The sequence below is a fragment of the Simochromis diagramma genome, unplaced genomic scaffold (genome assembly GCF_900408965.1).
Source record: "Simochromis diagramma unplaced genomic scaffold, fSimDia1.1 OVJJ01000205.1, whole genome shotgun sequence".
Taxonomy (NCBI): domain Eukaryota; kingdom Metazoa; phylum Chordata; class Actinopteri; order Cichliformes; family Cichlidae; genus Simochromis; species Simochromis diagramma.
The window spans coordinates 3,116,404-3,131,086 of NW_024386782.1; the positions used below are offsets into that span (position 1 = coordinate 3,116,404).

The following is a 14,683-nucleotide window of genomic DNA, read 5'->3' on the forward strand; positions in this document are numbered from 1 at the left end:
CAGAGGACTGATAACTCTTGTGTCTTTCCACTAAATATGAACCTGCAGCCACAAGGAGGTTAGCTTAGCTTAGCATAAAGACTGGCTTCAGTAACCCAACTTGCTATGGAGATTTCAATACCCACCTACCAGCCCCTCTTAAGTTCTCTAACATCACTCGTCATCACTATGGGTTTGCCAGACAACCCACAGAGACATAAAAAAGTCCCCACTGACAAGAAAGTCCAACACATATACAAGTAAAACCGCACATTGAATGTTTTACAGTTTTGCTTTATTACAAATTGAACAAATGAATTCTAACCTCTCAATAAGTGAGCCTTTATGCCAATGACTGTTTCATACTTTATATTAAACAGATTAAATTCAGACTGGTATTAACCTTCTCATCTAATTTTGCCAAAGGAGCAAATAAGTACATTTCTCAAAATGTCAAACTATAGCTTTTCAGGCTAAACACATTTTTAATGATTTTCATCAACTCAATGTTTATTGAAGGCTGCACTTAAAGTTGAGGTGATTATTTAAATAAAACAGTATTTAAAAGGACAGGAATCTAATTTGAGAGATGTAGCTTTATCAGTGGCGTCCTATGGCCACATAATCAGCTGTTTCTCTGTAGATGTCCATCACTTCTGCGTCCACAGGTCCACTGACTGACAGATCAGTCCATCGTGGTTCCATCCTTTTCTTCCATGTTCCTTTTTACAATTAGGGTCAAATTCAAAGTTTGGCAGTTACAGTTTTATCAAAGGTTTGTGTCCACGCAGTTTGGAATGCAAAAAACAAGATTAAAGAGAACTGAACGCAAATATCGACACAGCCATGAGGGCTATAGTGTTCCAGGAAGAGTCAAAAACTTCTCAACACTTTCACTTTAATTCGGTACCTGAGCAGGGCACTATCAGCAGAATCTGTGGTCCAGCTAGATGATTGAGCCTTGCTGACCTCGATACATGACAACAACGAAAGGCAAGACTCATACCAGATGATGGAGTCATCAATAATAAGAGAAGTTGAGTGGGAGAGGACGGGAAGGAGGAGGGTTATCTAGGCACAGCACATGTACTTCCCAGTGGGCTGCAGGGGCAGACAGGACTGCGTAGAGGTAAGATATGACATGACGCTCCTGGAATCTGTTATTTGACATTTCTGTGTGAGAGTCTGTCAGAGGACAGGAGAAGGTTTTTAAGGGCACTGCCACCTCCTCTTGTGTCCAAGTCTCTGGATTTTTATCAAAGAGAGATATGACTGTGGGCCCAGACAGTGGCAGAGCAGCATGGCGTTCACTGGAGGGTTTCAGCCTGAATGGGTGCTGAATACGCGTTCCAACAAGCGAAGTCAGTCCTCCTCCTCCACATACGTAGAGGGAAACCATCCCACCTAAGAAGAGAAAAGTAGCATCTAGATCAGCATTTCAAATTCAACCAGACCTCCGCTGATCTTGTGAAGAATTCTTCTCCTGTCACAATGTACAGACTGTTATATGTAGTTTTGATCAGAATGGGTCAATAATTCTGACAATTTGGAGGTGAGTACAAGAGATAATTCATTGTTAACTCTAGGATGAGTGGTAACTGTGATACTGTGCCTGCATGGCAGGGTTGGAGAAGTGTGTTCACAAGCAGTGCCATACTCAGATGTGAGCAAATTTAGTGGCGAGTCGTTGTGCATCGAATTGCATAACAACTGATACTTTGGCTAAACAAACCTGGTAAAAAAAAATAAAAAATTAACTGACGGACGTTTTGTTGTGCCAATGTGACATGTCCCATTAAAACTAAGGAGCTTTTTTCCATTTAACTATGGATGAAGTGGTTCACCCTTCATGACATGCACACTCACAAGCTCCCTGCCAAACACAGCCATTTACTGATTCACCCTTTTTAATTTAATTTTTAATACAAAATATTTGTGAAATATTTATTTGTTGTCCCACTTTGAAACAAGTAAAAAAAAATCCTGCCAGCTGCAAAGAGCAAGTTTGTCAAAGACATACCCTGCCACCGACTACTCCCTTCCACCACCCATTGGGCATCTTGGTGTAGATAGTGATAACGTCTCCCTGTTGCAGAGAAAGCTCCCGCGTGTCTCTGGAGCAGAAGTCGTAGCGTGCAATTGCATAACCCACCACTCTAGGAGAAAAGACTGAAACAGAGAGAGATCTTATATTACTTTTGGACCCATTTACAAAATTTCACCTTATCTTAGACTCTGTGAAAACATCTGCTGACACTGATCCAGCAAGAAATATCACACTTACAGATCAGAGTTACACTCCTTACAAAAATGTAAGCTGAATTTAATATTTAAAGACAAAGTTTACAGATGTACTGCTGTTTTCAGGGTGAGATTAAACTTTCATGCTCACTTACTGTAAGAAAACTAACTAACAAGGATCAAGAGGGAACTTGAGCCAAACTAAATTCAGTTTATCTAGCTTTACTATACATGGCTATAAAATTATTATGGTTCATTGATTTTTTTTCTTTTTTTTTTAGTACAAAACATATTCCTCACAGGTATTAATCGTAGTAAACTGACTATGTCATTTTGTGAGAATGATAGGGCAGCGATTCTAAAAAGCCTTGACTCATGGGTTTGATTCATGTAAAAGCAAAACCGCAGAGACAGAAATGAGATAATGCTTAAGGTTCGCGGGTGAGAGAGGAGAAATGTATCCGACAGCTCAGCTTGGTGGGTCCAAGCACGCAGCCAGGATGAGAGAACTTGGGTTATCATGGTCATTCGTTCATCTTATTAAAAGTTAAAGGTGAATTCAAGCGATGCATCCAGCACTTATCAGGTTATCCAAGTTTGTTCCTACGCATGCAGGTCAGGGCTCATATCACACGTGAACACGGCTGTGCATAGGTTTGTTTACCTTATCTGTGAAAACACAGATGACACGACTGTGCAGATATGCTGGACGAAAGGAATACATCTATCCTCTCATGCACACAGACATCCAAAGTTAACCCACATCACAACAACTCAGGTGCTCAGTTCCACACACGCATGCTTAAAGTAAGCACAGAGAGAGATCATTTAATTCTTAAATATTCTTAATAAACTAAAATTTTTGCATTTGTGTCTTGCTGGAAACACGAAAATGTGAAAAACCTCCAGTTATTCTGACTCGGGAGCCCTTACTCATTATTTCAAGAGGGTAACCACCACTGTTGGCCTTAAAGTCACAACTTTTAATGGATACTAAAGCTCAATTAACTGTTTTATTGTGTAACATATTTGTCACAGTTCATTAAGTGAAACCATACAAATAAAAGCGCATGTCATCTTTTTAATTAGCTGAATTGATAGTGTTATTGTTGGATGTAGTAAAATGTAAATGCCAGCAATGGTGGCTTTGCAGCTCTTTGCCAGTGGTTTGCTGACATTTCTGCAGTTATCTTGACCAAATGGGAGATATCATAGTCGGCAGAAATTCATAACATCTGTGATATTTAATTTCCAGAAGACTGATGTGAGGGTTTTTCCCCAACGGGGTGACTTATACACTCTGTGTAATTACCAAGAAAAAAAACTGCATTATTTAAAAGAGACAAGAAAACAAGACAGCTCATCTTTAGAAACGTGGAAATGTGGACATACAGCAGGGGGAATTCAAAGAGAGTAGAAAAGCTGTACCTGTACCTGACCAGAAAGGCGAGGAGGAGGGAGGAACAAAGCTGCAGCCGCCAGGAGAAACTACAGAGAAACGAAGCGAGTGATGGGAGGGGGTTCAGGCCGTAGTGGGAGCAAAGAGAGAACATAAGCAAAGTAAACACAAGTTTGACAGAAAGAGAGCGTGTTTGTGTGAGGGTAAAGGAGAGAGAAAGAGTAAAAGTTGTCAAAGTCAAAGTACAAGCAAAAAAGCAAATAAGGTTGGGGATACGCAGTGAGAGAGGAGGGCAAAACAGTGAAACCATCAGACAAATTGTTACTGCCCCGGGCACATGCGCAAAATCTTACACAGCACAAACCGCAGTAAGGTGGGTTAAGTGAGTGAGCCTATAATGCGTTTTGATGCCTGAAAGTCAGTATAGGTATGACTTTTTTTAACACTTATATGTTGCTTTTTATGCCTCAGTACCAATTCAGCAAAATGTCAGTGGTAGGCAATGGACCAATATTTAAGACAATTGTGTGCTTTTGACGTAGCAGAAACAAGTCTGAGAAAGTATCATTCCTAATTCAGGATAAAAATGTGGAGACAGGAGCACTACAGTGTGGCAGTCCTACGCAGAACTGCCAAAACTGCCACAGCCATATCAAGACATTACAAGATATTTCACAAAATGCTGTATAAAGTCCTTTATTTGGTTACCACTTCTTCTCTAATTGTGGTCCAATCCTAAAAGAGAAAAACTTCAACAAAAATAATCAGAATATATAATTTAGTTTGCTTTGGCATACTAATATAGCAGGATAAAATGAATGATAATGTGTTTTTCACCAAAGGACCTAACCCAGTGAAAATGAAAAATTGATGGGAGACACTTAATTTGGAGATGGTATGAGCAGGACTGCTGGTCTGAATACTAAAGACTATTTGGGTATACAGATGGATCTACTTGTTTTAGGAATTTCTGTAAAGAATCCCTTTGCCTATTAACGTCCATCATTTTTGGTTTACTATGCTGAATAATAAGTCTCGGATGTAAACTTTTGGCTACATAATGTGGCTTTCTTCAACTTTGTGCTGGTTACACTGCATAAAAATCAGCAATAGCAAAATTTTCAGCTTCAGACTAAAAAAGCAGCGGCAGCTTGTGTGTAAGTATACATCTGAGCAGAAGCACGGTGCTGTGACAAGGCAGCGTCTGGGATTCCACACTGCAAAGCTAAGAGCTCCTGCTCCCATATGAAATCTCACCTGAGCCAGCAGACCCTCATGCTCAGAAAACAACTCCCGTCAGCACAGCAGTATGGTTTCATGCCCTCTCTTTGTACCGTACAGGCAGAGACCAACATGCGTCAAGTGTCTGACCAGAGTTCGCACAACTATTAACATACTAACATAGCATGAGTATTTATACTTTACATGAAAATATTTTTGATTCTTTTAGACAAGAACATATGTGCATGGACCGTGCACAGGGTGACACGAGTTTCTATTATTTAAAATATGCTATTTATATCAATGTGGGCCAGAGAAATGACCACAAAGCTACAACAACTGAATACTAGAAACCTTGTGAAAATGTATTGCAGGGCTGATGTATTCGATGTTTTCAGGTGAATGCACAAGTTGAGTATCTTAAAATTCTTTCAATAATTCTGTCATAAATATTTTCAGGACATTATACATCAAATTTAATGATATTGATATAAGATAACAGACTCCGGTGTCCCAGTAAAAGTTAGACAAAATGATTACCCTGACAGACAACACAGGATCATTGCATTGCTAATTAGTTCCCAACTCAAGCTTTCACACACACAGGGAAATGCACTCAGTCAGACTTAATTAAAAATTCTAGCTGGGGTTTTTCCAAGCAAATTACTCCAGAGTTTTGATGGCTTTACAGTAGTTCTGCATCTTGTGATTGTTTACTCAGCCTTGCATTCTATTTTCTTTGCTATGAGGTGTCTGTTTTGAGATTGTTGTTGTTTTGGCATGACATCTGTCTTTCCACAGAGGTTGTTTACCAGACAGAGAATACGGTGCCCACTCTAAGTCTGTCTATGGGGGTGGACGACTTAAGGCAATAATAATCTATCCCAGAATGCAATGAGGCAGCGGCAGGTCTGTCAAGAGTTTTTCAGAGACAGCGGCGCAGTGAATGGCAGCAATGCACAAACACGGCTCTTGCAGAGCTGCTTTGAAGCTTTATGCGCTAGGAGACCGATGCTGACAAAGGAGTGAGAGGGACAAGGATGTAGCAGAATTTTACATCCGAAAAGACACAAAGGGCTAACTTTGACTTTGTTCCTGTGTTCAGTTGCTTGCCTCTGCCACTCTTGCGGCAGCTATGGTTGTTTACACATACACCTTTCTTTAAGTTAAGACAGTTTACCTCCAGCTGCTTCCTGCTCTTTTACATCAGATCATATTTGCAAACTTTTCCCACTTTTGCGGAAACAGTCACGGTCTCTCAGTTGGACCAGGGGTATCCCCCAGGTGTGTGTCAGCAGGCGGCTGTCACAGGTTTTTTTTCCACGGCAAGCCCAAGTAAAATGTCATGTCCTGTCAGGAAAATTGTGAAGCCATCTCAGAGCTGAGCAGAGTGCGGAATGTGACGTTTGGAGTAGCAGGCTCCTGGTGCTTGCCTCGGGCACTGGGCTCTAACTGGGACCTCGCTTTCCCAAGCCTGGTGAGCTGCAGAGGCTCTTTTATATTTCTCTCACTCGCTGTCTCTGACTCTCTTTTGTGTTTTCCTCTCCTATCTCTCTGACTCCACATCCCTTTGTACTCTTTGCCTCTCTTTGCATCTATTAAGATGCAGTAAGATGTATAGGATGAAAACATACAGAGATTAACTTGACGCACAAATGCACACAGAATAAATAACAATTAGAATAGAAGTAGATCACATATAGGTGGTCTGTTTTATCAGGTCTCAGGTGGCCATGAATGTCACAAAATCAATGGATTTTAATGTTTTTTTCCAAATTAGTCATCTATAACTGTGAGTCATTTACAATGAGGGTAAAATCAACATAACAAGAACAGCTATTAATAGCCAGCGTAAATCATCATCATTATCCAGATTACGTATCCGGATGCATGTTAATACAACGTATCATCTTTTGCACTGCATTCTCTGTCTCGCCTGTTCTCGCCTTCTGCTGCTGTTATTCTCCGTCTCCGGGCTTCCTCCAAATGTCTATCCACATTTTCTACTTCTATTTTCTACTTTCTACTTCTAGTGTATGCTTCCTTCTTCACTGAAGACAAACTGAACAAATAATTAACACAGAATCAATTAATGAAGTCATGTTTTTTATATTCTTCATTTAAAACCTAGATTATACACCACCGCAGATACAGACAAGGACAGCTGGAGACCCAACTGCTGACTACTTCTTTGAAGTCCGCCACCTGGGGCACATGTGTAGTTGTTGTACTATAATGTAAATTCTCTACGGAGTAGTCTGTGCAGTCACAAAAAGCAGGCAGGCACACCGACGGTCACATGGACCCTCGTGCTCGCTGTCTGATGACGAAATTTACGTCAATGGGACCCAAGCGGACTCTAACAGGCTTACTGAACATATAATCGAAAAAGTTCATGCTGGTTTTTATAGAAAGGTGTCAGAATACAAAGTGCAATGCAGTTTGTTGTGTGCAATGCAGCTTCTTGGTGCTACATACAACAACACACCTTCAGGGGTCTAGTGAAGTCCATACGTCAATGGGTCAGGGCTGTTTTGGCAGCAAAAGGTGGACCAATACAATATTAGGCAGGTGGTCATAATGGCATGCCTGATCGGTGTACTATTAAATACACCGATCAGGCAGTTAAATCTTAAATGACATGAGAAGACCAACCAAGCAACAAAAAAAAAGAGGTTCGAAGATAAATCTGCTGCTGTCTATGCTATGCTATTCCAAGGGGAATCATGTTAGCTCATTATGCTGAACTAAGTGTTTCTAACATGTCTCAAATGTTAGGAATATGACAGCCTTGGTATCAAGACAGAGGTATTAGACACTTAAGTGTCTAATAATGAAACAACTGCTTTGTCAGCATGTTTTTATATATATATAAAGCAAGAGTGTATAGTACACTGACTTGACTGTAATGTAAGAAACTGTGTAGTAGGTGAGAAACTGATTCCAGCAAATGGTTTTGGGGTTTAGAGTGTTTTATTGTGTCTATGAGATGGCATGGGAAATATAGACCACTGACTATATCCATCATAAAGACAGGTCTAAACTTCCCAGGGAAAAAAAAAATACTACTCGCCTTGCTTTATCTGACCTGGTCTGTTGTAGCAAAAGTCTGACCCTCTGGTCCTCCAAACAGGTCAAAACAAACGCTCAGAATATCTTTCAGCTACAACTGGATAAAGCTCTGATCTGAACTTGGAGCTTTTCAGCCTGTCATACAGATACCATCAGGAAAGGAACCTGAATGTTTGCAAAGCAGACTTACCACTCCCGACCTTGGTAATGGCCGTGGGCACGTTTCCATTGGGCTGTTCCCTGTAGGGGTGCTGTAGAGTGGTGTCGAGACTGCTGAAACCCTCCTTTAGAGAGTGCTGTTGGTAGTATTCCACCAAGTCCTGTGTCAACCACACAAGAAAAAGAAATGTACCCAAAGCACCGCTAAGCCATAAAAATACAGACTGTATAGTGCACAAGTCTATAGAAGTGAATGCAAGGACAAGTTGAAAGGTTAGCTGCTCATTATTCTTGACAGTACAAGCAATGCAAATACAGAGAGTATTACAGAGAAAGTGTCCATGGGGCAGCGTACCACAATGTATTTTTTTGTTACACCAATGTCAAGTGCAAGCACTGAATACATTTGAATATCAGCTGCTGCGATACAAAGCCACAGCTTTAAAGCATGTCCCTGTGGCTTTCTAAGTGGGTACAAACATGTCAAAATAAACCAGTGGTAGTTATATAATTTTAATTTTAAAAAGTACATTTTTACTTGTATGGAAATTGCATTTTTCTCAAGAGAGGTCTGCCAAAATAGTGGAAAGTAAAAATGATTATGCTTATTAATGCTATAGCAGATTGTAGGCTGCAAAAATCCATAGAAAGATAAAGCCATTACCAGCACAGTTTTGAACACCCGACTCTCGGCGATGTAAAAGCCTCCATCCTTGGTCAGAATCTTAATGTGCTTGACTTTATCATTGAACCTGTGGAGGATGAATAAGACATGGGTTGTTAATCAAGTAGACATGCTTCTGCATCAGTCCAGTCTCTATGATGAACTGTCACTAAGGTCTGTCTGTGCTGAGAGTTGGTTACTATGCTGAGCCAATTTCTATCTCTTACCAAAGCACCGTATAGTCAAAATTATGCTAGAATTAGACTGATCCTTTTATTATAATTCACAAAAAATGTAGAAAAACTAAAAAATGAAGCCAGGGGCTTTGTTCGGTGCTGGCTTTGTTCAGTGCTGCCAAAAATATGTTGCCTACCCCAGCTTTAAATACATTAGCTGACACAACAGTGTCACAACTGTGCTCAGGGTTAGACAACAGTAATTATTTTACTCGTAAATTATACTCCGTAACAGTTTCTAATCAGCCAGTCACAAATAGACAGAATAACAAGAGTGTCAGCTTTTGACAGCCACCATAATACCAAAGTACAGCGTGCCCTCTTTTTACTAAGGAATGTGAATTCTGCAATAGAGTTGCCTAATTACTGCTGCTGATTGTATGGACTTGGTGTGTTTGCCACACTGAAAGTTAGTACAATTGCATCACAACCAAATGTAAAACATAACAGTTGCAACTGAGTGATATTGTGGATTAAACGACTAAATCATCACTCAGTGCTGTGCAAAAGTCTTGAGCCATCTCTCATTTCTTTATATTTTTCAACAGCTGTCCAAGGTTCATTCATTCATTCATTTTCAGTGCAGTCTTTGAACCTGACCGCTTTCAGAGGAATGCTTTTTGTTTGTATATTTTTTACTACGTCATATAACATTGAATCTTAGTCAAAGAGCAGCTGTTAAGAAGCATTTCCTAATTAAAGGAAACAGGCTGAAGTATGGCAAATTACACAGGAACTGGACTGAAAAATCACTGGCCAGGTCTTATGGACTGATGAATCAAAACTTTACATTTTTGCTGCATAGTTATCATACAGTATGTACTGAAAAGAGTACGACAGAGGACAAATGCTACAGTCATGGCTTGGAGTTGCACTTAAGTCAAATTTTGATGATCTTGACAAAAGTGATGAAATTATAAATGTAGAAACTATTGTCAGATTTTGATTCGGTGTGTAATACCATCTGGAAAGTATCTGATTGATAAACTTCTAGCATGACAATAACCCCGAACACACTGCCAATGCAGCAAAAGAAGACCTGGATAGAAAAAACAAACAATTGAATGTGATCTGCCATGGATTGGGCTCCCCGGGGCTAGGACCTCAACATTAATGTGATGTAAAAAGAAGAAGAAGAGCTTTAAATGTCCTTCAAGAGGCATGGACAACTATTCCCGGAGACTACTTAAAGAATATACAAGAAAGCCTGCCTATGATAGTTCAGGCTTTGTTGAAGAATAAGTGTGGTCTCTAGCTTGTTAAAATTGGACAAACCTTTTTTTTGCCTTGTAGACTGTATTCCCATGTATGTTTGCAAACGTTTCAATAAAACACTGCATCTATTTGAGATTATAATACTATATATAGTTCTATGTTTTAATGTAGGAGTGTTTGAAGTGGTAATGAAAGTAAGTTGGGAGTTTGAGCCATTTCCTGTAGTGTGCTGTATCTAACATGTCCTTGATATACGAAGACAGACTGAAAATCTCTCAGTGCAGTGTATAACCAATGAAAAGAATATTTTCAAGTTGCATGTACGACTGTATGGATGTACTGAATGTATGACTGTACTGCAAGTAACATGTTACTGATTTGCAGTCATAGGGTGCCTAACACACAGAGACAGATAACCCGTTTGGTGAAGGCAAGATGTTTCCTTCACTCGTAAAGGCTCCCAAGGTGTTACACACATGCAAACAGCATTCAGCACACACAAACTGACCGCTTGTAGTGTTTGACACCAGACAGTTCCAGTTGATTAGTAGCAGCTCTCTGTGTAAAGCTCCATTATCTCAAATGGCCATCCTGATAATGATCTTAAGCATTGAGACAGGCAATTAGGATTGGAGTGTTCAGAAACCGGCCCTGTACATCAAAGCTTTGAATGAGGAACGGTATGAGTCCACCAAACCAAATGGGCTGGAATGGTGTGTCTGAATAGTCTTAACATCCAAACACTATTTCAGAGTGCACCCTCACTTGTTATAATCTCTTGGAGCCATCATGGCAGGTCAGAGGGACTCTATAGTCCTTTCTTTTTTAACAGAGTGAACAAGCTTTGATGTGCCCTGAAACGTATTCACTAGTTAAATGGACAGGGCTGTATTTGAAAAGAGGAGTACGCAGGCACTCAGCTTGTAGATAAAGCAGTCATTTGTTGAGGCCTTAAGGGAAGTATATTTTATCTACAACTCAAGTGTGTTTCTAGCCATCTTTTGAAATACACAGACTGATAACTGAAGAGCATCAAACAGTCTGATGCAACGCTATCAAGTTTTCGTTGAATATACGTCTGAGACAGATGGTGAAATAGACTATCCGATTCCCCCTCTTTCCCATGCTATATTCAGTTGAATAACTGTCATACAATAACAAAAATGAACTTCTACAAACTTTAGGCATGATGTGCAAATGCCGGACAAGGTCTCCTTCACCAAAAAATGTTTTTAACTAAAACTAGAAAAGTTTTGAGAATTTTGTACTTTAGCAGTGACAATTGAAAAATGTGTCTTTCAAGGAACATTGTTAATCTAACTCTATATTGTCACAATTACAGGCGTTTGAGAATCAGAGTACAAATACAAAATGCAGCTTTTCAATGATGATTTCATTCATTAAGGGGAAAAAGCCATACAAACCTACCTGGTTAAAAATGCAAAAAAGTAATTGCTCCCCTTGTTAAATAATGAAATAACTGTGATTAACTTGGTTGTTTGGAAATCTGAGTTCAATTTCATTAGCCACACCCAGGCCTGGTTACTCCCACACCTGCTGATTCACTTAAATAGAACAGCGTCTCAATAACTGCAAGCCTCGCTTGGCTCAGTTAAAGTTTTTGTGATTCAACAATAAGGAAGATGCTGGGGAAAACGGCATTCATGGGAGAGATTCAAGGTAAAACCACTCCACCACGAACCAATATAAACACTAAGGTTCGACTCAAATTTGCTGAAAAACATCTTGATGAGCTACAAGACTTTTGGGAAAATATTCTATGGACTGATGAGACAAAAGTTTAACTTTGGAAAGTTTGGGTCCCATTACATCTGGTATAACACTAATACAGCATTTATTAAAAACAATGTTATACCAATAGTCTAACATGGTGGTTATGTGATGGTCTATGGCTGCTTTGCTGCTTTAGGACTGACACGACTTGCTTTAATTACTTAAACCATGAATTCCACTCTCTAACACAAAATCCTGAATGACAATGTCCGGCCATCAGTTTGTGCCTTGAAGCTCTGGTGCACTTGAGTTATGCAGCAGGACAATGATTCAAAACACACCAGCAAGTTGACCTTTGAATGGCAAAAAAAAAAAAGAATTGAGGTTTTGGAGTGGCCAGACTTAAATCAGATTGAAAGGCTTTGTTTTGATGTTAAACAGGCCGTTCATGTTCAAAAACTCTGCAGTGTGACTGAATTAAAACCAATGTGCAGAGAAGAGTGGGCCAAAATTCCTCCACAGTGATGTGAAAGACTCATTGCCAGATATCACAAACACTTGATTCCAGATTGTGCCACCCTCTGAAAATTTAGTGGATAATTACTTTTTCACATAGGGGCAGATCGATTTGGATGGCTTTATTCCGTTACAACATGAAATCATCATTTTTGAAAGCTTTATTTTGTATTTACTCATTTATCTATCTCTAGTACAATATTTCTAAGTATTATAAGTACTGTATTTCTAATTAATCTAATTAACAGACCAGTAAGCTCTAACTTGACATTATTTTATTATATAACTTTAAAATTATATAACTAGAGAAGGGCCAAGTTTAATTAATTATAGAAAAAGTTGTAAAATAAACCACAACAATGGCAAATGCAGTTTAGCGTAACCTTGAATAATAACTGCTGCGTGAAATAAACTTAACTGATGAAATTTAACCCACAAATGCGCTAAAGCGCAAAATTAAGTAACTGTGTAAAACCATAACAAGATGCATCCCTGGATCCATTTCAGCGAGAGACAGCGTTATAGAAAAATCCCCCAGGACGAAACTCTTCCGATTTTAACCAACAAAGCAACAACAGGATTTAATGAATTCAGTTTTATTTCTTCACGCCTGTAGAGCAAACGGCGGCACTTTTTGTTGGGTGAAGGATTTTTTTTCACTGTGAAAATGAATTTTTAATTTGTTGGATGCTTGTGTCAAGAATAGTGAAATTTTTTCGTTGATAAGATGGTCTCTTAGGAAATTAGCTACCTCAGCAGTCAGCACTGATGCATTTACATACTAGGAGGGCTGGGAACAGTATGTTTTCTCCCAGCTATTTTGTCAACATTTAGAAGCTTGTTAGAAAATTAGGGTGAAAGCAGACACTTCAAAACTTGGACCAAATAGGTTTATATTGCTAGAACAAACCCTAAGAAATGTTTCTTTTCTCATTTTAGACCTTTAGAAGCGACACTGCTTTTCCAAACGTTTGCACTTCAGTATAAACTGTGACTCATTACACCAGACATGATTTTTTTTTTTTTGTCAATCTTCAGTTACTAGATATTGTTGATTGTATAGTCACTACAACTTCTTATTTTGCAGTGACGACTGGAACACAGCATGATCTCCTTCTGCTGCAGCCCATCCACTTCAACATTTGATGAATTGTTTGTTTTCTGAGTTATTTGCATGTGGGCATTTTGTTTGCTTGAATTATTCCCACCATCCGTCTCTCGCAAGAAGGTGTTTTTGCCCACAAGACTGGTGCTGACTGCATGTGTTGTGTTTATTTCATTTTTATTTATTTTTTTTGGTAAAAGAGTGAAAAATGTTGGAGAAAATAAATAGAAAGCAAGATGTCACTTACTTTATGCTGATTGCATATTCAGTGCACTCTTTACTCCTGTGCCGAATCAGATACGTGCTGTTTTCCCGGTCCAAGAGGGCGACCTCAGCTTGGCATCTTTCCATAGGCCCTGCAAACCTCAACATCCATAAACAGCTACTGTAATTGCACGGATCCACTCACAATGCATTGTCATAGACAATGTATAGCCAACATTATCTATAATCTGGAGTAAGAATGAACTGTGGCCATCCTTAGACATTTATTTTTGCCACTTACCAGAGCTGGGCAGAATAATCGACAGGTTTTGGAACCTGGCATAGAAAAATAATTGTGGTTATTTTGAGTTTTGATTGAGTCAGATCAGAGGGTAGAGGTCATTTATGTGATATTCAGGGTATATCTAATAGCTAAAATCCATCTTCTACAGTGAGAAAACTGCAATATAAAAGCACTACATTCTTCTGCCAAAACATCAATACACTGAATGCATTGTAATGATACTAAATTTGTCTTATTGATTACAATAAACATGCACACTTACACACGGGCAAGGCCTCACAGCATCGCTTGGAAAGAAGCCAATCTTGCTTGTAGCCAGATTTTTGCCCTGCAAAGGCAACCGCTTGTTAATCGCATTATATTTGTCTGGGAGCAACTGCACCTCTCTCTCTCTCTCCTTCTCTTCCTTTTCTCTTCCCCTCCCACTCTTGCCTCAATAAATCCTCAGCAATTAGCACACAACAAGCACTGCATCTAATTTGTAGCCCGAGTTAATTATGGTTCAAACTCTGCCGGCAGTTAGATTTGTACTGCATCAAAACAAGAGCCTCGTTTAACACTAAATAATGGATCTTATTCTGGTCTTTGAATATCCAAACAGCGTGAGCTCTTGGGTTGGTGCTAAAGACTCACA

At 39.4% G+C, this 14,683-nt stretch overlaps 1 protein-coding gene across 3 annotated transcripts in view; it reads right to left on the reverse strand.

Annotated features, from left to right (window-relative positions):
* Window positions 1-252: 252 nt before the first annotated feature.
* The window catches only part of LOC120724320 (guanine nucleotide exchange factor VAV3-like), a 51,318-nt gene continuing 36,887 nt past the window's right edge, over window positions 253-14,683 (reverse strand). For all 3 annotated transcript variants that reach the window (XM_040016482.1, XM_040016489.1, XM_040016474.1), the window contains exons 21-27: window positions 14,312-14,377; window positions 14,047-14,081; window positions 13,789-13,905; window positions 8,736-8,823; window positions 8,103-8,232; window positions 2,000-2,148; window positions 253-1,383 (exon numbers count right to left, since the gene is read on the reverse strand). In XM_040016482.1, the coding sequence (XP_039872416.1) occupies window positions 1,342-1,383; window positions 2,000-2,148; window positions 8,103-8,232; window positions 8,736-8,823; window positions 13,789-13,905; window positions 14,047-14,081; window positions 14,312-14,377 (627 nt within the window). In that variant the 3' untranslated portion in view covers window positions 253-1,341. The remainder of the gene's footprint in view (window positions 1,384-1,999; window positions 2,149-8,102; window positions 8,233-8,735; window positions 8,824-13,788; window positions 13,906-14,046; window positions 14,082-14,311; window positions 14,378-14,683) is intronic.